This window comes from Nerophis ophidion, linkage group LG21 (assembly GCF_033978795.1).
Source record: "Nerophis ophidion isolate RoL-2023_Sa linkage group LG21, RoL_Noph_v1.0, whole genome shotgun sequence".
NCBI lineage: Eukaryota > Metazoa > Chordata > Actinopteri > Syngnathiformes > Syngnathidae > Nerophis > Nerophis ophidion.
Genome location: NC_084631.1, coordinates 10,335,335 through 10,361,174, shown reverse-complemented (window position 1 = coordinate 10,361,174; position 25,840 = coordinate 10,335,335). Strand labels below are relative to the sequence as shown.

General features: G+C 40.7%; 1 protein-coding gene across 1 annotated transcript in view; it reads right to left on the bottom strand.

Annotated features, from left to right (window-relative positions):
• The window catches only part of LOC133539746 (sialic acid-binding Ig-like lectin 10), a 54,290-nt gene that overhangs the window by 2,393 nt on the left and 26,057 nt on the right, over positions 1 to 25,840 (bottom strand). The window contains exons 8-10 of the mRNA XM_061881882.1: positions 24,682 to 24,948; positions 24,320 to 24,607; positions 24,153 to 24,243 (exon numbers count right to left, since the gene is read on the bottom strand). Coding sequence (XP_061737866.1) covers positions 24,153 to 24,243; positions 24,320 to 24,607; positions 24,682 to 24,948 — 646 coding nt within the window. The remainder of the gene's footprint in view (positions 1 to 24,152; positions 24,244 to 24,319; positions 24,608 to 24,681; positions 24,949 to 25,840) is intronic.

Sequence of the window (25,840 nt, the reverse complement as noted above, 5' to 3'; positions counted from 1 at the left end):
TAGCGTCCCGGAAGAGTTAGTGCTGCAAGGGTTTCTGGGTATTTCTTCTGTTGTGTTACGGTGCGGATGTTCTCCCGAAATGTGTTTGGCATTCTTGTTTGGTGTGGGTTGACAGTGTGGCGCATATTTGTAACAGTGTTAAAGTTGTTCATACGGCCACCCTCAGTGTGACCTGTATGGCTGTTGACCAAGTATGCGTTGCATGTGTGTGAAAAGCCGTAGATAATACGTGACTAGGCCGGCACGCTGTTTGTATGGAGGAAAAGCAGACGTGACGACAGGCCGTCCTCAGGTCAGCTTGCAGACGTGAGTGAGGACAGTATGCGGCTGTTAAGGGGTGAAAGTTTCAGGTGAAAGAGGACGCTAAAGGCAGTGCCTTATAAGCATGCCCCCAATATTGTTGTCTGGGTGGAAATCGAAAGAAATTCGGGAGAATGGTTCAACCCTCCCGGGAAAATCGGGAGGGTTGGCAAGTATACTCATTTAGACATTCCTTTATCACTTTTTATGTGTGTTTGGGGTCATTTTTCTGTTGGAACACCCAACTGCGCCCCAAAACCCAACCTCCGGGCTGGTGATTTTAGGTGGTCCTGAAGAATTTGGAGGTAATCCTCCTTTTTCATTGTCCCATTTAAAGCACCAGTTCAATTGGCAGCAAAACAGGCCCACAGCATATTACTACCACCACCATGCTTGACGGTAGGTGTGGTGTTTCTAGGATTAAAGGCCTCACCTTTTCTCCTCAGAACATTTTGCTGGGTATTGTGGCCAAACAGCTCAATTTTTGTTTCATCTGACCACAGAACTTTCCTCCGGAAGGTCATGTGATCCGCAGCAAATTCTAGACGAGCTTTAAGGTGTCGCTTTTGGAGCAAAGGCAAAACTGTGCCATGCACTTTATATTTACAAACAATTGTCTGCACAGTTGACCTTGGGACCAAAAGTGGGTCTAAACATTTGACCACGACTGTAAGTATATGCTGAGAATGGCCCCCACTACTGAAACCCACTACTACCGACCACGCAGTCTGATAGTTTATGTATCAATGATGAAATATTAACATTGCAACACATGCCAATACGGCCTTTTTAGTTTACTAAATTGCAATTTAAAATTTTCCGCGAAGTAACCTGTTGAAAATGTCGCGGAATGATGACCTGTATGATGACGCGTGCGTTTGACGGTTCGGGTTGTAGTGGACATTATTTTCCAGCCCCATCCAAGCTATAAGTAGTCTGCTTTAATCAGCTAATTACACAGTATTCTGGACATCTGTGTTGCTGAATCTTTTGCAATTTGTTCAATTAATAACGGAGAAGTCAAAGTAGAAAGACACGGTGTTTCCTTGTTTAAAATTCCCGAAGATGAAGCTTTACTATGGATCAGAGCGGTCAAGCGAACATGGATCCCGACTACATGTCAACCGGCAGTTTTCGGTGAGAAAATTGTGGCAATAAGTCGGCTCTTACCGGAGATCAGCGGAGCTTCTGTCCTGCTGCAGCTGCCGTGACTTCCATCAGAGACTCTGGCGTCAACACACCCGTGGACACACCCCTCTGACTTTCAGGTACTATTTAACTCACTAAAACACTAGCAACACAATAAGCAGATAAGGGATTTCCCAGAATTATCCTAGCAAATGTGTCTAAAAACATCTGAATCGCTCCCACTGCAATCGCCTTTTTTTTAACTCTCTTTTTGTTTTTTGTTTTTTCTGTTTTTTTATGTTTTGATCAATCAATCTATGAATGTACAACTTTTTATTTGCAAGCTATGAATGTACAACTGTTTGTTTGCTTTGTCGACCATTGACCGAAGAACAATAAACATTAAATAAATAAAGTTTTTTGTTTTTTCTAGTCCTTCACTCGAAATTTCCTCATCCACGAATCTTTCATCCTCGTTCAAATTAATGGGGAAATTGTCGCTTTCTCGGTCCGAATAGCTCCAACTGCTGCTGGCTATGATTGTAAACAATGTGAGGAGCCCTCACACCGGTGACGTCACGTGCACATGGTCTGCTACTTCCGGTACAGGCAAGGCTTTTTTATTAGCGACCAAAAGTTGCGAACTTTATCGTGGATGTTCTCTACTAAATCCTTTCAGCAAAAATATGGCAATATCGCAAAATGATCAAGTATGACACATAGAATGGACCTGCAATCCCGTTTGAATAAGAAAATCTCATTTCAGTAGGCCTTTAAAGGTCTTTGCCATGAATTACTCAATTACTTTCTGTAAAGCACCTGTTCCATTGGCAGAAAAACAGGCCTAGAGCATAGTACTACCACAACCATGTTTGACGGTAGGAGTGGTGTTCCTGGGATTAAAGGCCTCACCTTTTGTCCTCCGAACATATTACTGGGTATTGTGGCCAAAAAGCTCAATTTTTGTTTCATCTGACCACAGAACTTTCCTCCAGAAGGTGTTATCTTTGTCCATATCAGTGTGCAGCTTTTTAAACATCACTAAATAATTTTATTTTTGAGGAAGTTAGATTTTGCGTTTTGTTGTTTGTTTTTATTGCTGCTATTTCAACTGTTTTTTTTATATACATTGTAGCTGAGACAGGCGCCAGTGCCCCCCGCCACCCCGGAAGGGAATAAGCGGTAGAAAATGGATGGATGGATGGAGAAGTTTTTTTGTTTTGTTTTTTTTTTGTTTTGTTTTTAGCACTTTGCATTTCCTTTCTTTTAAATGGGCAGTTAGGTCCATAAATATTTGGACATTGACACAATTTTCAGTGTTCCAGCTCTGTACAACACCACAATGGATTTGAAATGAAACAATCAAGATGTGCTCTAAGTGCAGACTTTGAGCTTTAATTTGAGGGTATTTACATCCCCATCAGGTGAACAGTGTAGTAATTACCACACATTTTATATGTGCCTTCCACTTTCTAAGGCAGTGGTCCCCAACCACCGGGCCGCGGGATTGATACCGGGCCGCAGAAGAATTTTTTTTCATTTTTTTAAATCAACATAAAACACACAATATACACTTACAATTAGTGCACCAACCACAAAACCACCCTTTTTCATGACAAAAAAAAACAAAAAAAAACAGCTCTTTGGACTTCATATTGAGAGATGACCTCCTTTCCACGTCTATGACTTTTATCTGCTCTTTGTAAATTAAATAAATTAAAAAGAAAACAGAGGAATAACACACACCTGGCCGTGGAACAGCTGAGTAGCCCATTGTCCAATTTTTTTTGATCCCTTAAAGTGGATGGCACATATACAAACCCAGTTTCCTTATGAGTTGGGAAATTGCGTTAGATGTAAATATAAACAGAATACAATGATTTGCAAATCCTTTTCAACCCATATTCAGTTGAATGCACTACAAAGACAAGATATTCCATGTTGAAACTCAAACTTAATTTTTTTTTGCAAATAATAACTTAGAATTCCATGGCTGCAACACGTGACAAAGTAGTTGGGAAAGGGCATGTTCATCACTGTGTTACATCACCTTTTCTTTTAACAACACTCAATAAATGTTTGGGAACTGAGGAAACAAAGTTTTGAAGCTTTGAAAGTGGAATTCTTTACCATTCTTGTTTTATGTAGAGCTTCAGTCGTTCAACAGTCCGGGGTCTCTGCTGTCATATTTTACCTTTCATAATGCACCACACATTTTCCATGGGAGACAGGTCTGGACTGCAGGCAGGCCAGGAAAGTACCCGCACTCTTTTACTACGAAACCACGCTGTTGTAACACGTGGCTTGGCATTGTCTTGCTGAAATAAGCAGGGGCATCCATGATAACATTGCTTGGATGACAACATATGTTAAGGGGGGGCGATCCTTATTTTTCTTTTTTTCTTTTTTTTTTCTTTGACATGAAAAAGGGACGTTTTTGTCATGAAAAAGGGAGGTTTTTGTGGTTGGTGCACTAATTGTAAGTGTATATTGTGTTTTTTATATTGATTTAATATATATATATATATATATATATATATATATATTTTTTTTTTTTTTTTTTTTTGAAATAAAAATTAAGAAAAAATTCTTCTGCGGCCCGGTACCAATCGGGCCACGGCCTGGTGGTTGGGCACCACTGTCACACATCACATATCATACGTCACATACTATGCATCACACATCATACATCACACGTCATGTATCACAGTCATATATCACACATCATGTATCACACATCATATATCACACAGTCATATATCACACATCATATATCACACATCATATATCACACATCATATATCATCATATATCACACATCATATATCATATATCACACATCATATATCACACATCATATATCAATCACACAGTCATATATCACACATCATATATCACACATCATATATCACACATCATATATCATATATCACACATCATATATCACACATCATATATCACACAGTCATATATCACACATCATATATCACACATCATATATCACACATCATATATCATCATATATCACACATCATATATCATATATCACACATCATATATCACACATCATATATCACACATCATATATCATCATATATCACACATCATATATCATATATCACACATCATCACACATCATATATCACACATCATATATCATATATCACACATCATACATCACACATCATATATCATCATATATCATACATCATATATCACACATCATATATCACACATCATATATCATATATCACACATCATATATCATCATATATCACACATCATATATCATATATCACACATCATATATCATCATATATCACACATCATATATCATCATATATCACACATCATATATCATATATCACACATCATATATCATATATCACACATCATATATCATCATATATCACACATCATATATCATCATATATCACACATCATATATCATATATCACACATCATATATCATCATATATCACACATCATATATCATCATATATCACACATCATATATCATATATCACACATCATATATCATCATATATCAGACATCATGAATCCCACGTCATGTATCACACGTCATGTATCAGAAATCATACATCAGTGGTCCCCAACCTTTTTGTATCCGCGGACCGGTCAACGCTTAATAATTTGTCCCGCGTCCCTGGGGGTTGGGGGTGTCTGGGGGCGATCCTTATTTTTTTATATTTTTTATTTTTTCTTTGACATGAAAAAGGGACGTTTTTGTCATGAAAAAGGGAGGTTTTTGTGGTTGGTGCACTAATTGTAAGAATATATTGTGTTTTTTATATTGATTTAATACATTTTTTTTTTTTTTTTAAATAAAAATTAAGAAAAAATTCTTAAGTACCAATTCCAGTACCAATCGGGCCACGGCCCGGTGGTTGGGGACCACTGTCACACATCACATATCATACGTCACATATTATGCATCACACATCATACATCACACGTCATGTATCACAGTCATATATCACACATCATGTATCACACATCATATATCACACAGTCATATATCACACATCATATATCATCATATATCAGACATCATGTATCCCACGTCATGTATCACACGTCATATATCACACATCATATATCATCATATATCAGACATCATGTATCACACGTCATGTATCAGAAATCATACATCAGTGGTCCCCAACCTTTTTGTATCCGCGGACCGGTCAACGCTTAATAATTTGTCCCGCGGCCCTGGGGGTGGGGGGGATCCTTATTTTTTTATTTTTTTTATTTTTTCTTTGACATGAAAAAGGGAGGTTTTGTGGTCGGTGCACTAATTATAAGTGTATGTTGTGCTTTTTATATTGATTTAATACATTTTTTTTTTTTTTTAAATAAAAATTAAGAAAAAATTCTTAAGTACCAATTCCAGTACCAATCGGGCCACGGCCCGGTGGTTGGGGACCACTGTCACACATCACATATCATACGTCACATATTATGCATCACACATCATACATCACACGTCATGTATCACAGTCATATATCACACGTCATGTATCACACATCATATATCACACGTCATGTATCACATGAGATACATGTGACATGCGATTCACATGTCATGTATCACACATCATATATCACACATTTTATATCATACATCATGTATCACACATCATATATCACACATTTTATATCATACATCATGTATCACACATCATATATCACACATTTTATATCATACATCATGTATCACACATCATACATCACATATCATATATCATACATCATGTATCACACATATATCAGACATCATACATCACACATCATACATCATATATCACACATCAAACATCACACATCATACATCATATATCACATATCAAACATCACACATCACACATCAAACATCAAACATCACACATCATACATCACACATCAAACATCAAACATCAAACATCAAACATCAAACATCACACATCAAACATCACACATCACACATCACACATCAAACATCAAACATCAAACATCACACATCAAACATCAAACATCACACATCAAACATCACACATCACACATCACACATCACACATCAAACATCACACATCATACATCACACATCATATATCATAAATCACACGTCATGTATCACACATCAAAGAACTATGATCTTGTTGCAGGTATGACCACATGGTGTCGATAGTTTCAAACAATTATGATCTTGTTGCAGGTATGACCACTTGGTGGCGATAGTTTCTAAGAACTATGAACTTGTTGCAGGTATGACCACATGGTGGCGATAGTTTCTGAGAACTATGAACTTGTTGCAGGTATGACCACATGGTGGCGATAGTTTCTAAGAACTATGAACTTGTTGCAGGTATGACCACATGGTGGCAATAGTTTCTAAGAACTATGAACTTCTTGCAGGTATGACCACATGGTGGCGATAGTTTCTAAGAACTATGAACTTGTTGCAGGTATGACCACATGGTGGCGATAGTTTCTAAGAACTATGAACTTCTTGCAGGTATGACCACATGGTGGCGATAGTTTCTAAGAACTATGAACTTGTTGCAGGTATGACCACATGGTGGCGATAGTTTCTAAGAACTATGAACTTGTTGCAGGTATGACCACACGGTGGCGATAGTTTCTAAGAACAATGAACTTGTTGCAGGTATGACCACATGGTAGCAATAGTTTCTAAGAACTATGAACTTGTTGCAGGTATGACCACATGGTGGCAATAGTTTCTAAGAACTATGAACTTGTTGCAGGTATGACCACATGGTGGCAATAGTTTCTAAGAACTATGATCTTGTTGCAGGTATGACCACATGGTGCCGATAGTTTCTAAGAACTATGAACTTGTTGCAGGTATGACCACATGGTGGCGATAGTTTCAAACAACTATGATCTTGTTGCAGGTATGACCACATGGTGGCGATAGTTTCTAAGAACAATGAACTTGTTGCAGGTATGACCACATGGTGGCGATAGTTTCTAAGAACTATGAACTTGTTGCAGGTATGACCACATGGTGGCGATAGTTTCTAAGAACAATGAACTTGTTGCAGGTAGGACCACATGGTGACGAAAGAGCGCAGCTACGGATGGGAACTACTACAACACGAGAGGAATAAACATCAAACATCTTGTGGACCCAATTGATGACTTGTTTATTGCTGCAGACAAGCTGGCAGGGATGACAAGTACAGGTATGTAACACCTGAGAGACATGGCACACACCAACAACTCAACAAATTGCCACTACATGCTTTTTTTCTTTACTCTCATTTAATGACAACATTCTTCTGCGATCTCAACAAGAAACAGATTTACTGTATCATACTATCTTCTGTTCAAATAATACCATGTTTTGGGGTTCCCTTTATGTCGAAAAGTGTCAAAATGTATACGAGATACATTTTGGGGCCAGTACTAAAATATCGGTATCCCAATTGGTTTGATATGTAACTGAGGTTCAACATTTTGTTCCACTTCAGTCATAGTTTACTGCAACAGGTGTTCCGATTACATTAGTGAAATAGCCAGACTACTCTTACAACAAGACTGATGGTAGATTAATGGTTAAGACTGTTGCCCCTCAGTCAGTAAAACTAGTTTCAAATCCAGAACTTGGAATAGCTGCTTTTGTGTTTCAGTTATTATGGTTAAAGTATTGGATTTTTATATTAAGAAAAATCTTGTTGCAGCAAAACCCAGGATAGCTCAATGGTTAAGACTGCTGCCTCTCAAGCAGTACTGCTAGGTTTAAATCCATAATTTGGAAGATGAGATTCTTTGTTTCACCTCTGTCAAAGTTTATTGATTGTATTTGTATAAGAGCGAAAATCCCATCTTGCTAGGATGCAGGATAGGTTATTTGTTAAGACTGCTTCCTCTCATCTGTATTACTGGGTTCAAATCTAAAAATTGAAAGGTCTTGTTTTTTGTTTCACCTCTAATATTGTTAAATGATTGCATTTGTATATGAGCGAAAATCATGTCGCGATGGAACCCAGTATACCTCAATGGTTAACACTGTGGGCTGCAAATACAGGGGTACTGGGTTTAAAACCAAATTTGTTTGATATGTAACTTAGGTTTACTGGGACAGATGTCCCGATTCCATTTGTGAATAAGCAAGACCACACCTACAACAAGTCTCAGGATAGCTCAATGGTTAAGACTGCTACTTCTCACGCAGAATGGCTGGATTCAAATCCAAACCTTAAATGATCTGATTTTTTGTTTCGCCTCAATCATAGTTCACTGATTACATTTGTATGTGAGCAAAAAACAAACCTTAATGGGACCCAGGATAGCTCAATGATCAACACTGTGGGCTACTAATACAGGGGTACTGAGTTCAAACCCCATACATAAAACCAATAATTTGGCTGTATGGCATCAATGCGGCATCTTGTGGGGTGTTTTTTCTCGCCTACACAAAGTAATGTTATGAAGTGACACCATCATGATATATGTCACCTTGAAGCCTCCAGTCTGGTTTGTAAATTAATTATCAACCCAACTAGGATTCAAACCCAGCACCCTGCTACCTGAGTCAAAAGCCCTAACCACTAGGCTATACAACGTCTTGTGGAGAGAAAAATGTTTTTCATACACCAATGTAATCCAGGACTCCTGGCTCAGGAAAGTATGATGAGGTAGACCAAAATACCATCAACCGCAATGGGGTTTATACCCAGTACCAATTATTCCGAGTCAGCAGTCTCAATTCCTGGTCAATCCTGGGTCTTGTGCAGACATAATGTGTTCCATACACAAATGTAATCGAGGACTCCTGGTTCAGTAAAGTATTATGAAGTAGAACAAAATACCATCTACCAGTGTGGGGTTTGAACCCAGTACCGTTCATTCCGAGTCAGCAGTCTCAACCCCTTGTCTATCCTGGGTCTTGTGAAGAAACATTGTGTTCCATACACAAATGTAATCGAGGACTCCTCGTTCAGTAACGTATAATGAAGTAGAAAAAAAATAGCATCAATCAGAGAGGGGTTTGAACCCAGCACCATTTATTCCAGGTCAGCAGTCTTAACCCCTTGTCTATACTGTGTCTTTTGCAGAAAAGAATGCGTTCCATCAACAAATGTAATCGAGGTCTCCTGGTTCAGTCAAGTATGATAAATAGGAACAATATACCATCAAACAGAGTGGGGCTCAAACCCAGTAACTTTCACTTCAAGGAAGTAGTCTTAACCCTTGGTCTATCCTGGGGCTTGTAAAAAGCAGAACGTGTTCCATACACAAATTATATAGAGGACTCCTGGCTCAATAAAGTATGATAGAGTTTGAACAAATTACTGTCAAAATCTAGTCTCAACAACTCACAAGATAGCTCATTGGTTAAGACTGCTACCTTTGACGGAATACGTCTGTGTTCAAATCCATGACTTGGACGATTATATTTTTCGTTTCGCCTCGAGCATTGTTCACTGATTACATTTGTATATGAGCGAAAACCAAATCTGAATGGGTCCCAGGATAGCTCAATGGTCAACACTGTGGGCTCCTAACACAGGGGTACTGAGTTCAAATCCCATACATGCAATCAGTAATTTGGCTGTATGGAGTCAAAATGACATACATTGTGGGTTGTTTCTTCTCCCCCACAAAGAGTAATGTTATGTGCTAGTTGTTTGAGCAACATATATTTGAAAAATTAAGTCAACACTAAAGATAATGATAATCAAAAATAAATTGTCAAATAGTCAATGACGACACCTCAGGGGTTACCTGTTTGTGTGTGTGCGTGCGTGTGTGTGAGAATGAGTGTGTGCGAGTGAGTGTAATTCCTGAGGTGGGTCGGAATAGGAGTATAAAGATAATAATAAAGAGCGTTGACCAATGACCTCTCCTGGGTACAATTAAAACAAAATAGGTTAATTGTAATTGGATTAAAAAAAGTTTATTAAATATTTAATTTAACATTATCTTTTAGAACAGACACCACCACAATATATGTCATCTTGAAGCCTCCAGCCCATTTTGTTTACATGTCAACCCAACCAGGTTTCGATCCCTGCACCCTGTATCCTGAGTCAACAGCCCTAACCACTGGGCTATCCTGTGTCTTGTGGAGGGAATATTTTTTTTCATACACAATTAGAATCGAGGACTTCTGGTCAAGTAAATTATAATGAAATACACCAAAACAATTTATACCAGAGTGGGTTTTGAACCCAGTATCATTGATTCCAAGTCAGCAGTCTTAACCCCTGGTCTATCCTGGATCTTGTGCAAAGGCGAATGTGTTCCAAACACAAATGTAATGGAGGACTCCTCGTTCCGTAAAGTATGATGAGGAAGACCAAAATACCGCCAACCAGAATGGGATTTGAACCCACTTCCATTCATCCCAAGTGAGCAGTCTTAACCACTGGTCTATCCTGGGTCTTGTGCTGAAAAGAATGTGTTCCATACACAAATGTAATCGAGGACTCCTGGTTGCGTAAAGTTTGATCAAGTAGAACAAAACACCATCAACCAGAGTGGGGTTTGAACCCAATACTTGTCATTCCAAGGTAGCAGTCTTGACCCCTGCTCCATCCTGGGTCTTGTACAGATATAATGTGTTCCAAACACAAATGTAATCGAGGACTCCTGGTTCAGTAAAGTATTATGAAGTACAACAAAATACCATCAACCAGAATGGGGTTTGAACCCAATCCCGTTCGTTCCGAGTCAGCAGTCTCAACCCCTCGTCTATCCTGGGTAATGTGCCAAACAGAATGTGTTCCATACACAAATGTAATCGAGGACTCCTGGTTTTGTAAAGTTTGATCAAGTAGAACAAAATACCATCAACCAGAGTGGGGTTTGAACCCACTACCGTTCACTCCGAGGTGGCAGTCTTAACCCCTGGTCTATCCTGGGTCTTGTACACACAATATGTGTTCCATACACAACTGTATCGAAGACTCCTGGTTCAGTAAAGTATGATGAGGTAGACCAAAATATCATTAACCACAGTGGGGTTTAAACCTACTACCATTCATTCCGAGTCAGCAGTCTTAACCCCGGGTCTATCGCTGAAATAATGTGTTCCATACACAAATGTAATTGAGGACTCCTGGTTCAGTAAAGTATAATGAGTGATACTAAAATACCATCAATCACTGTGGGGTTTGAACCCAGTACCGGTAGACTAAAATACCATTAACCACAGTGGGGTTTAAACCTACTACCATTCATTCCGGGTCAGCTGTCTTAACCCCGGGTCTATCCTGGGTCTTGTACACACAATATGTGTTCCATAAACAAATGTATCGAGGACTCCTGGTTCAGTAAAGTATAATGAGTGATACTAAAATACCATCAATCACTGTGGGGTTTGAACCCAGTACCGGTAGAACAAAATACCATCAACCAGAGTGGGGTTTGAACCCACTACCTTTCATTCCGAGGCGGCAGTCTTAACCCCTGGTCTATCCTGGGTCTTGTACACACAATATGTGTTCCATAAACAAATGTATCGAGGACTCCTGGTTCAGTAAAGTATGATGAGGTAGACCAAAATATCTTTAACCACAGTGGGGTTTAAACCTACTACCATTCATTCCGAGTCAGCAGTCTTAACCCCGGGTCTATCGCTGAAATAATATGTTCCATACACAAATGTAATTGAGGACTCCTGGTTCAGTAAAGTTTAATAAGTTATACCAAAATACCATCAACCACAGTGGGGTTTGAACCCAGTACCATTCAATCCAAGGCAGCAGTCTCAACCCCTTGTCTATCCTGGGTCTTGTGAAAAGATAATGTGTTCCCTACACAAATGTAATCGAGGACTCCTCGTTCAGTAACGTATAATGAAGTGGAACAAAATAGCATCAATCAGAGAGGGGTTTGAACCCAGCACCATTTATTCCAGGTCAGCCGTCTTAACCCCTTGTCTATACTGCGTCTTTTGCAGAAAAGAACGCGTCTCATCCACAAATGTAATCGAGGACTCCTGCTTCAGTCAAGTATGATAAAGAAGAACAAAATACCATCAACAAGAGTGGGGTTTGAACCCAGTACCTTTCACTCCAAGGTAGCAGTCTTAACCCTTGGTCTATCCTGGGGATTGTGAAAGGCAGAACGTGTTCCATACACAAATTATATTGAGGACTCCTTCCTCAATAAAGTATGATAGAGTTTGAACAAATTACTGTCAAAATCAAGTCTCAACAACGCTCTCGATAGCTCACTGGTTATGACTGCTACCTTTCATGAAGTACGACTGGGTTCAAATCCTTAACTTGGACGATTCTGTTTTTTGTTTCGCCTTGAGCATTGTTCACTAATTACATTTGTATATGAGCGAAAACCAAATCTGAATGTGATCCACGATAGCTCAATGGTCAACACTGTGGGCTCCTAATACAGGAGTACTGAGTTCAAGCCCCATACATGCAATCAGTAATTTGGCTGTATGGAGTCAAAATGACATACATTGTGGGTTGTTTCTTCTCCCCCACAAAGAGTAATGTTATGTGCTAGTTTTTTGAGCAACATATATTTGAAAAATTAAGTCAACACTAAAGATAATGATAATCAAAAATTAATTGTCAAATAGTCAATGATGACACCTCAGGTGTTACCTGTGTGTGTGCGCGTGCGTGCGCATGCTTGTGTGTGTGTGTGAGAATGAGTGTGTGCGAGTGAGTGCAATTCCTGAGGTGGGTCGGAATAGGAGTATAAAGATAATAATAAAGAGCGTTGACCAATGACCTCTCCTGGGTACAATTAAAAGAAAATAGGTTAATTGTAATTGGATAAAAAAAAAGATTAGTAAATATTTAATTTAACTTTATTTTTTAGAAGTGACAACACCACAATATATGTCATCTTGAAGCCTCCAGCCCATTTTGTAAATTACATGTCAACCTAACCAGGATTCGATCCCAGCACCCTGTATCCTGAGTCAACAGCCCTAACCACTGGGCTATCCTGGGTCTTGTGGAAGCAATATTTTTTTTCATACACAATTGGAATCGAGGACTTCTGGTTAAGTAAATTATAATGAGGTACACCAATATAAGATAAACCAGAGTGGGTTTTGAACCCAGTACCATTCTTTCCAAGTCAGCAGTCTTAACCCCTGGTCTATCCTGGATCTTGTGCAGGAGCGAATGTGTTCCAAACACAAATGTAATCGAGGACTCCTCATTCAGTAAAGTATGATGAGGAAGACCAAAACACCATTAACCAGAAAGGGATTTGAACCCACTACCATTAAGTCCCAGTGAGCAGTCTTAACCACTGGTCTATCCCGGCTCTTGTGCTGAAAAGAATGTGTTCCATACACAAATGTAATCGAGGACTCCTGGTTGTGTAAAGTTTGATCAAGTAGAACAAAATACCATCAACCAGAGTGGGGTTTGAACCCAATACTTTTCATTCCAAGGTAGCAGTCTTAACAACTGGTCTATCCTGGGTCTTGTACAGCCATAATGTGTTCCAAAGACAAATGTAATCGAGGAATCCTGGTTCAGTAAAGTATTATGAAGTACAACAAAATGCCATCAACCAGAATGGGGTTTGAACCCAGTACCTTTCATTACGAGGTAGCAGTCTTAACCACCGGTCTATCCTGGGTGTTATGCAAATAGAATGTGTTCCTTACACAATTGTAATCGAGGACTCCTGGTTTGGTAAAGTTTCATCAAGTAGAACAAAATACCACCAACCAGAGCGGGGTTTGAACCCAGTACCTTTCATTACGAGGTAGCAGTCTTAACCCCTGTTCTATCCTGGGTCTTGTACGGGCATAATGTACGGGCTTAATTACATGTCAACCCAACCAGGATTCGATCCCAGTACCCTGTATCCTGAGTCAACAGCCCTAACCACTGGGGTATCCTGGGTCTTGTGGAGGGAATATTTTTTTTCATACACAATTAGAATCGAGGACTTTTGGTTAAGTAAATTATAATGAAGTACACCAAAGTAATATATACCAGAGTGGGTTTGAACCCAGTACCATTGATTCCAAGTCAGCAGTCTTAACCCCTGGTCTATCCTGGATCTTGTACAAAGGCGAATGTGTTCCAAACACAAATGTAATCGAGGACTCCTCGTTCCGTAAAGTATGACGAGGAAGACCAAAATACCACCAACCAGAATGGGATTTGACCCCACTACCATTCTTTCCAAGTGAGCAGTCTTAACCACTGGTCTATCCTGGGTGTTATGCAAATAGAATGTGTTCCTTACACAATTGTAATCGAGGGCTCCTGGTTTGGTAAAGTTTCATCAAGTAAAACAAAATACCATCAACCAGAGTGGGGTTTGAACTCAGTACCTTTCATTACGGGGTAGCAGTCTTAACCCCTGGTCTATCCTGGGTCTTGTACAGACATAATGTGTTCCATACACAATTGGAATCGAGGACTCCTGGTCCAGTAAAGTATAATGAAGTAGAACAAAATACCATCAACCAGAGTGGGATTTGAACCCAGTCCCGCTCATTCCGAGTCAGCAGTCTCGACCCCTCGTCTATCCTGGGTCTGCTGCCAAAAATAATGTGTCCCATACACAAATGTAATCGAGGACTCCTGGTTTTGTAAAGTTTGATCAAGTAGAACAAAACACCATCAACCAGAGTGGGGTTTGAACCCAGTCCCGTTCATTCCGAGTCAGCAGTCTCAACCCCTCGTCTATCCTGGGTCTTGTGACGAACGTAATGTGTTCCATACACAAATGTAATCGAGGCCTCCTGGTTTTGTAAAGTTTGATCAAGTAGAACAAAATACAATCAACCAGAGTGGGGTTTGAACCCAGTACCTTTCATTCCGAGGTAGTCTTCCTAACCCCTGGTCTATCCTGGGTCTTGTACGGATGATATGTGTTCCATACACAAATGTATCGAAGACTTCTCGTTCAGTAAAGTATGATGAGGTAGACCGAAATAACATTAACCACAGTGGGGTTTGAACCCAATACCATTCATTCCAAGTGAGCAGTCTTAACCACTGGTCTATCCTGGGTGTTATGCAAATAGAATGTGTTCCTTACACAATTGTAATCGAGGACTCCTGGTTTGGTAAAGTTTCATGAAGTAAAACAAAATACCATCAACCAGAGTGGGGTTTGAATGCAGTACCTATCATTCCGAGGTAGCATTCCTAACCCCTGGTCTACCCTGGGACTTGTACGGACAATATGTGTTCCATACACAAATGTATCGAAGACTTCTCGTTCAGTAAAGTATGATGCGGTAGACCAAAAGACCATTAACCACAGTGGGGTTTGAACCCACTACCATTTATTCCGAGTCAGCAGTCTTAACCCTGGGTCTATCGCTGAAATAATGTGTTCCATACACAAATGTAATCAAGGACTCCTGCTTCAGTAAAGTATAATGAGTGATACCAAAATACCATCAACCACAGTGGGGTTTGAACCCAGTACAATTCATTCCGACGCAGCAGTCTAAACCCCTCGTCTATCCTGGATTTGCAAAAAAATAATGTGTTCCATACACAAATGTAATTGAGGACTCCTCGTTCAGTAACGTATAATGAGGTAGAACAAAATAGCATCAATCAGAGTGGGGTTTGAACTCAGCACCATTTATTCCAGGTCAGCAGTCTTAACCCCTTTTCTATACTGTGTCTTTTGCAGAGGCCCTGCGATGAGGTGGCGACTTGTCCAGGGTGTATCCCGCCTTCCGCCCGATTGTAGCTGAGATAGGCGCCAGCGCCCCCCGCGACCCCAAAAGGGAATAAGCGGTAGAAAATGGATGGATGGATGTCTTTTGCAGAAAAGAACGTGTTCCATTCACAAATGTAATCGAGGACTCCTGGTTCAGTCAAGTATGATAAAGAAGAACAAAATACCATCAACAAGAGTGGGGTTCGAACCCAGTACCTTTCATTCCAACGTAGCAGTCTTAACCCTTGGTCTATCCTGGAGTTTGTAAAAATAGGAATATTTTCCATACACAAATTATATTGAGGACTCCTCCTCAATAAAGTATGATAGAGTTTGAACAAATTACTGTCAAAATCTAGTCTCAACAACTCACAAGATAGCTCAATGGTTAAGACTGCTACCTTTGATGGAATACGTCTGGGTTCAAGTCCATGACTTGGACGATTCTGTTTTTCGTTTTGCCTCGAGCATTGTTCACTGATTACATTTGTATATGAGCAAAAACCAAATCTGAATGGGACCCAGGATAGCTCAATGGTCAACACTGTGGGCTCCTAATACAGGGGTACTGAGTTCAAGCCCCTTACATGCAATCAGTAATTTGGCTGTATGGAGTCAAAATGACATACATTGTGGGTTGTTTCTTCTCCCCCACAAAGAGTAATGTTATGTGCTAGTTGTTTGAGCAACATATATTTGAAAAATTAAGTCAACACTAAAGATAATGATAATCAAAAAAAAATTGTCAATTAGTCAATGATGACACCTCAGGGGTTACCTGTGTGTGTGTGTGTGTGTGTGTGTGCGTGCGTGTGTGTGAGAATGAGTGTGTGCCAGTGAGTGTAATTCCTGAGGTGGGTCGAAATAAGAGTATAAAGATAATAATAAAGAGCGTTGACTAATGACCTCTCCTGGGTACAATTAAAAGAAAATAGGTTAATTGTAATTGGATAAAAAAAAAGTTTTGTAAATATTTAATTTAACTTTATTTTTTAGAAGTGACAACACCACAATATATGTCATCTTGAAGCCTCCAGTCCATTTTGTAAATTACATGTCAACCCAACCAGGATTCGATCCCAGCACCCTGTATCCTGAGTCAACAGCCCTAACCACTGGGCTATCCTGGGTCTTGTGGAGGAAACATTTTTTTTCATACACAATTGGAATCGAGGACTTCTGGTTAAGTAAATTATAATGAGGTACACCAATATAACATAGACTACAGTGGGTTTTGAAACGAGTACCATTCATTCCAAATAAGTAGTCTTAACCCCTGGTCTATCCTGGATCTTGTGCAGGAGCGAATGTGTTCCAAACACAAATGTAATCGAGGACTCCTCATTCAGTAAAGTATGATGAGGAAGACCAAAACACCATTAACCAGAAAGGGATTTGAACCCACTACCATTAATTCCCAGTGAGCAGTCTTAACCACTGGTTTATCCTGGGTCTTGTGCTGATAAGAATGTGTTCCATACACAAATGTAATCGAGGACTCCTGGTTGTGTAAAGTTTGATCAAGTAGAACAAAATACCATCAACCAGAGTGGGGTTTGAACCCAATACTTTTCATTCCAAGGTAGCAGCCTTAACCCCTGGTCTATCCTGGGACTTGTACACACATAATGTGTTCCAAACACAAATGTAATCAAGGACTCCTGGGTCATTAAGTATTATGAAGTATAACAAAATACCATCCACCAGAGTGCGGTTTGATTCCAGTACCATTCATTCCGAGTCAGCAGTCTCAACCCCTTGTCTATCCTGGGTCTTGTGAAAACCTAATGTGTTCCATACACAAATGTAATCAAGGACTCCTCGTTCAGTAACATATAATGAAGTAGAACAAAATATCATCAATCAGAGTGGGGTTTGAACCCAGCACCATTTATTCCAAATCAGCAGTCTTAACTCCGTGTCTATACTGTGTCTTTTGCAGTAATGAATGCGTTCCATCCACAAATGTAATCGAGGACTCCTGGTTCAGTCAAGTATGATAAAGAAGAACAAAATACCATCAACAAGAGTGGGGTTTGAACCCAGTACCTTTCATTCCAAGGTAGCAGTCTTAACCCTTGGTCTATCCTGGGTCTTGTGAAAAATGAATGTGTTCGATACACAAATTATATTGAGGACTCCTGGCTCAATAAAGTATGATAGAGTTTGGACAAATTATTGTCAAATTCAAGTCTCAACAACGCTCAAGATAGCTCACTGGTTAAGACTGCTTCCTTTCACGGAGTACGACTGGGTTCAAATTCATAACTTGGTCGATCATGTTTTTCGTTTCGCCTTGAGCATTGTTCACTGATTACATTTTTATATGAGCGAAAACCAAATCTGAATGGGACCCAGGATAGCTCAATGGTCAACACTGTGGGCTCCTAATACAGGGGTACTGAGTTCAAACCCCATACATGCAATCAGTAATTTGGCTGTATGGAGTCAAAATGACATACATTGTGGGTTGTTTCTTCCCCCCACAAAGAGTAATGTTATGTGTTAGATGTTTGAGTAACATATATTTGAAAAATTAAGTCAACACTAAGGATAATGATAATCAAAAATAAATTGTCAAATAGTCAATGATGACACCTCAGGGGTTACCTGTGTGTGTGTACGAGTGAGTGTAATTCCTGAGGTGGGTCGGAATAGGAGTATAAAGATAATAATAAAGAGCGTTGACCAATGACCTCTCCTGGTCTATCCTGGGTCTTGTGCTGAAATAATATGTTCAATACACAAATGTAATCGAGGACTCCTGCTTCAATAAAGTATAATGAGGTCGAACAAAACACCATCAACCAGAGTGAGGTTTGAACCCAGTACCATTCATTCCAAGTCAGCAGTCTTAACCCCTGGTTTATCCTGGGTCTTGTACTGAAATAATGCGTTCTATACAAAAATGTAATCGAGGACTCCTGGTTCAGTAAAGTATGATGAGGTCAAACAAAACACCATCAACCAGAGTGGGGTTTGAACACAGTAACATTTATTCCAAGTCAGCAGTCTTAACCCCTGGTTTATCCTGGGTCTTGTACTGAAATAATATGTTCGCTACACAAATATAATCGAGGATTCCTGGTTCAGTAATGTATGTTGACGTGGAACAACACACCATCAACCAGAGTGAGGTTTGAACCCAGTACCATTCATTCTAAGTCAGCAGGCTTAACCCCTGGTCTATTCTGGGTCTTGTGCAGAAAAGAATATTTTCCATACACAAATGTAATCAAGGACTCCTTGCTCAGTAAAGTATGCTGAGGTAGACCAAAATACCATCAACCACAATGGGGTTTGAACCCAGTACAATTCATTCAGAGTCAGCAGTCTTAACCCTGGTCTATCCTGGGTCTTGTACTGAAATAATACGTTCTATACACAAATGTAATCGAGGACTCCTGGTTCAGTAAAGTATGATGAGGTCAAACAAAACACCATCAACCAGAGTGGGGTTTGAACACAGTACCATTTATTCCAAGTCAGCAGTCTTAACCCCTGGTTTATCCTGGGTCTTGTGCAGAAAAGAATGTGCTCCATACACAAATGTAATCGAGGACTCCTTGTTCAGTAAAGTATGATGAGATAGACCAAAATAATATAAACCACAGTGGGGTTTGAACCCAGTACCGTTCATTGCGAGTCAGCAGTCTTAACCCCTGGTCCATCCTGGGTCTTGTACGTATGTAATGTGTTCCATACACAAATGTAATCAAGGACTCCTGGCTCAGTAAAGTATGATGAGATGGAACAAAATGCTGTCAACTAGAGAGGGGTTCGAACCCAGTACCTCTCACTCCAAGTCAGCAGTCTTAACCACTGAGTAATGTTTTTTATTTACACTTACATGTTGCGGTTAATAGTATTAATAGTATGTCGTTATTTATGATTTCTGAATAAATTATGTGATAATGGTCATCTGTCAATTCGTTGTTCATTTTCAGTCAATCAAAATAAAAAAATATCACAATCAAATTATAGGATGTTACTCATGTAGTTTGCTTATTTTAGATGTGTGTTTTTTTTGTTTTTTGTACATGTGTAGCATCATCTACAAAGATACAAAAAATTGCTATTATGACATCTAGTGGACACAATTAGAAGAGCAGTTTCTTTAATTCAAAAATTTCGGCTCAATCTTATACTTAGCGAACTCATCCTGCGGGCGTTTGACACCCTCTGATGTAGATTTTAGTTGAGACATTTTTCAAGGTGGCTAAAATAATTTCTTCCTGTATGTTATAGAAAGTATGAGAATGTGTGAGCTGCTGCCTTTTCTTCATTTATACAATAATCTCTTTTTTGTCAACATATTCACACCAAGTGTGGATTTTGGCCAGAGATATCTGTTCTGTCGTGTTACTCCGGGTGTTGCGGACGAAGACTTGACCGCTTCAGTCGCAAAAACAAACACAACGGGACCAAGTACACACCAAAATCAAACACATAGACGTGGGCCATGACTCTCGCTGAAGGAGTGTCAAATGCACACTATTGATGTTCCTAATCAAACAGAAAAATTGACTTGTTCTCCTCATTCCTGTTACTTGGTGGAGACATGCTTGGGGACTGCCGGTCACAACCAAATCAACAATGGAGGCGGACCACAGTGTTGTTAACTGAGTGTAATTTTAGTGTTGATGTGTTCAACAATGCCACACACAGTTATTTTGTGTAAGTAAAAGTCAAACACAAACACGTTGGTCACGACTCTCGGTTTGGGAGTGTAAAATGGCATCCCACAGCAGTGTGCAGCCAGGCTATGTATGGCTTTGTCTTGACACTACTACTGATGCTTCTATAAGTGTCAGTCTTTGGTACTCAGGGTAGGCATGCGCGACTGCAGCACATCACAACCAAAACAATGACCAGCAATAAGCCCCCCCGCAGCAGTGTGCAGCCAGGCTATGTATGGCTTCGTCTCGACATTACTGATGCTTCTAATCAATTGTAAAATTGGTAGTCTTGGCTCCTCAAGGCAAGCGTGCGCAACTACAGCACATCACAACGAAAAAAACGACCAGCAATAAGCCCTCCCACAGCAGTGTGCGGCCAGGCTATGTACGGCTTTGTGTCAACACTACTGATGCTTCTAATCAATTGTAAAATTGTCAGTTTTTGCTACTCAGGTTAGGCATGCTTGACTACAGAATATCAAAACCAAAACAATGACAAGCAATAAGTCATCCCACAGCAGTGTGCGACCAGGCTATAGGTATGGCTTCGTCTCGACACTACTGAGGCTTTTAATCAATTGTAAAAGTTTCAGTCTTTGATACTCAGGGTAGGCATGCGCGACTACAGCACATCAAAACCAAAACAATGACCAGCAATAAGCCCACCCACAGCAGTGTGTGGCCAGGGTATGTATGGCTTTTTTTTACACTAATGAGGCTTCTAAATAATTGTAAAATTGTCAGTCTTTGCTACTCAGGGTAGGCATGCAATTGAACAATGAACAGCAATAAGCCATCCCACAGCAATATATGGCTGTGTGTCAACACTACTGATGCTTCTAATCAATTGTAAAATTGTCAGTTTTTGATACTCAGGTTAGGCATGCTTGACTACAGCACATCACAACCAAAACAATGACCAGCAATATGCGCTCCCACAGCAGTGTGTGGCCAGGGTATGTATGGCTTTGTTTTGACACTAATGAGGCTTCTAATTAATTGTGAAATTTTTCGTTTTTGCCACTCAGGTTAGGAATGCTGGACTACAGCATATCAAAACCAAAACAATGAGCAGCAATAAGTCATCCCACAGCAGTGTGCGACCAGGCTATATGTATGGCTTCGTCTCGACACTACTGAGGGTTTTAATCAATTGTAAAAGTTACAGTCTTTGATACTCAGGGTAGTCATGCGCGACTACAGCACATCACAACCAAAACAATGACCAGCAATAAGCCCGCCCACAGCAGTGTGTGGCCAGGGTATGTATGGCTTTTTTTTTACACTAATGAGGCTTCTAAATAATTGTAAAATTGTCAGTCTTTGCTACTCAGGGTAGGCATGCAATTGAACAATGAACAGCAATAAGCCATCCCACAGCAGTGTGCGGCCAGGCTATATATGGCTGTGTGTCAACACTACTGATGCTTCTAATCAATTGTAAAATTGTCCGTTTTTGCTACTCAGGTTAGGCATGCTTGACTACAGCACATCACAACCAAAACAATGACCAGCAATATGCCCTCCCACAGCAGTGTGTGGCCAGGCTATATATGGCTTTGTCTTGACACGACTGATGCTTCTAACCATTTGTAAAATAGTCAGTCTTTTCTACTCAGGCTAGGCATGCGCGACTACAGCATATCAAAACAAAAACAATGACCAGCAATAAGCCCTCCCACAGCGGTGTGTGGCCAGACTATATATGGCTTCATCTTGATAAGGGCTGTGAATCTTTAGGCACCACAAGATTTGATTCGATTCTTGAGGGTTAATCGATTCTCGATTCAAAATCAATACTTTTTTTAATAACATTGGATGCCAGTTATATGAGTAACTACATTCCTCCATAAAATAGATAAACAGATCTTATCAATGTTTTTATTACTTAAAAGAAAACGGGCGTTGTTTGATAAAATGTTACCAAATAATTACTGAAGTGGTTGGACAGGACAAATTTTGGGGGATAAAAAAAATCGATTAAGAATCGTTACAAATAAGAATTGTGATTTATCGAAAATATATTTTTCTTGACACCCTGAGTCCCTACACTACTGATTAGGGATGCACGGATAGGCAATTATATCACCCGCAACCGCATCACCAAAGTCGTCATCCGTCCGCCGTCCACCCGGACCATCATTTTATCGGGACCGTACCCGCCCGCCAACCGCCCGCTGAAATACATCAGAGATCGGCCGCCTTTACCACTCACAAAGCTACTAAAACATGTTTCACAGAGTAATGAAGACAATTGGAGCCGCTAATGTTCTCGCGACTATCCTATAGCGTTCATCATGATGACATGAATATGGGCGTGCTGTGAAGCCATTGACTTAGATACCTTCAACAACATATCCGAACCGATTGTTGGTCCGGCAACATGTTGTGTGCAGCTTCTGCAATCACACGTACAAGATTGAAAGGCATACTGGGTGATACAGAGTACACTGATGGTTGTGATATAAACAACTTTAACACTTACTAATATGCGCCACGCTGTGAAGCCACACAATACAAGATTGACAAACACATTTCGGGAGAACATCCTCACAGTAACACAACATAAACGCAACACAACAAATACCCAGAATCCTTTGTATCCGTGAGATTTCCTGAATATATTTTACACCCCCCGCACCTCCAACCCCGCCCACCTTACCGACGCACGGGGGGTGGGTTGCTGCTAGCTGGGTGTATAAAATAGTCAGGGTGTGTCATGAATACAAAGGATTCTGGATATTTGTTGTGTTGCGTTTATGTTGTGTTACTGTGAGGATGTTCTCCCGAAATGTGTTTGTCGTTCTTAATTGGTGTGGCTTCACAGCGTGGCGCATATTACCAAGAGTGTTAAAATAGTTTATATCACAACCATTAGTGTACTCTGTGTCACCCAGTATGCCTTGCAGTCGTGTGCGTGTTGCCGCGGAAGCCACACACAACATGATGCTGGACTGACAAGCAGATCGGACATGTTGGAGAAGGCGACAAAGCCGATGGCTTCATAGCACGCCCTAATACTTATTATCTGGATGACTGCCGGCAGTCAACCTAGAGAATAATAGCTTCCCTTATTGACATCTTCGCTTTATGAAACGAGTCTTAAATGGCTCTTTGAATGACAAAGGATACCGATCCCAGAACTATGGATATCAAATATTTCCGGATGGTTCAACCGCCACCCGCCCGAATCTAATTAAAATCTATTTTTTTGCCTTGTCAAACGGTTTATCCGCGGATGAGACCGCAAACCGCGCATCTCTACTACTGATGGTTCTACTACGACAGTGACCAGCAATAAGCCATCCCACAGCAGTGTGTGACCAGTCTATTGTGACTGAAAAGAACTAACTGTCTAGGAATGCATCTTGAAAATGTGTCTCTTACCTGCGAATGTACAAGAACAGCAGCAAACTCAAGAACAGCATGGCTAACACTGCCACGGTGGAGCCGACCAGAACCCCCAGACTGGACCGACCTGGAAATTCCCAAACCGAGCGTAAGAAAGGGTTGAAAAGGATCATTATGGGAAAAAACAAAAGAGAAGCAAAGACCGTTTTCAATGCGGGGGGAGGACATGTTGAAGGCCACACTGTCCAAGCCTAGAGGGTTGACGCTGTAACAGACCAACAAAAAGGTGTCTTGGTCCGGAAGCTGGAACGTGACAACGCTGGTCATGGCCCCGCCCCCGAGGGCCATCTCCGTGATGGAAGAGTGATTGACAGGCACCCCGGATAACTCCCAATAGAGCAAAGGTGTCGGGTTGGCCCGGCTGTCACAGGAGCATCGTGTCTGGGATGAGACGTCTTCGCAGTGGGACGAGGCCAGGATCTCTGGACGGACTGAGGAGCGGCAGTGGTTAGAGCGTGCGAGAAAAATTCCAAACGACATGAAACGTCTTACAAGATAGGCTCACATGTGACATTGATGTTGAGAGTCTCAGAGACGTCAAGGCCGTGGACGTTGACAGTTTGACAGTAGAAGTCTTCCTGTGAAAGTTTTTTCACTTTGAAGGAGATCGCCTCTCCTTGGCCGATCACCTCACGCTCCCCCGCAGCCACTCTGTACCACGTGAAGTTGGCCACCGCTGGATTGGCCACGCTCGTGCACCTTAAAGTCACAGTGTTGCCGTCTGGGACTGGGCCGGACGGATAGACCGCCACCAAAGTGTTTCTCGGAGCATCTGGAAGAAAAATACGCTCCTGTTAGAGCTCAGTGAACATCTTAGCTTCCTTACAAAATACTTTCAATTCAACCCTCATTTGTAAACCTCTAACAGATTTTTGTGTCACAATCTTTTATTTAGACTTATTTTTTTTAAACTATCGTATTTCCCTCTTGTTTTCATGTGGTATTATATTTTTTTGCATTTTGGTCCGGGACACTTTGGGACTGTCTGACAAGGGGTGGCACTTTCGTGATCTCTGTGGTGCTTTTTTTGTGGACTTCTGGATCTGCCTCCCGGGAGCCTTTTGGCCATGGAGACCAGCTGCTGGGTGTCTGCCACACCAGAGTCTGTTTGGAGGGACTGGAGGAGATGCGGATGAGGGGACAGGACTGCGGAGCTAGCACTGAGCGCTGGGACGGAGAGGCTTCGCGGTGTCTTGGCTGGGTGAGCAGGTGTCGGACACCTCAGTCACCTTGGACGTATCCTCGCTCATTCATGCGGACTGGACACTGGCCGAGAGTGGAGTCGGCTGTCTTGGTTGCCTTGTTGGGTCTGCTCCTGTCTCTGGTCATGCTCCCTCCACCCCAGCAGAAGATGGCGTGGAACACCGCAGAGGCCACCACAGTGGATATGTTTCTTTTACTTTTTATTCATAGCTGTATGTAGAAGTGTCTGCTTGTATCTGCTGCTTTAATGTCTTTAATGTCCTCTGTGTTCTTTGATGTTTGATGTTTCCCTCTTACACACATGGAAGAGGGATGTGTACTATGGCTATGAGTTGTTGGTTTTTTTTGTTTGTTTTTTTTCCCCCTTGGCCTCAGTCTGCACCCCCACTCCAGGGCCTAGGCTAAGACCGATTTTTTAATTTTATTTTAAACTTCTATTTTTTTCTTCCCCCCCCCTTGTT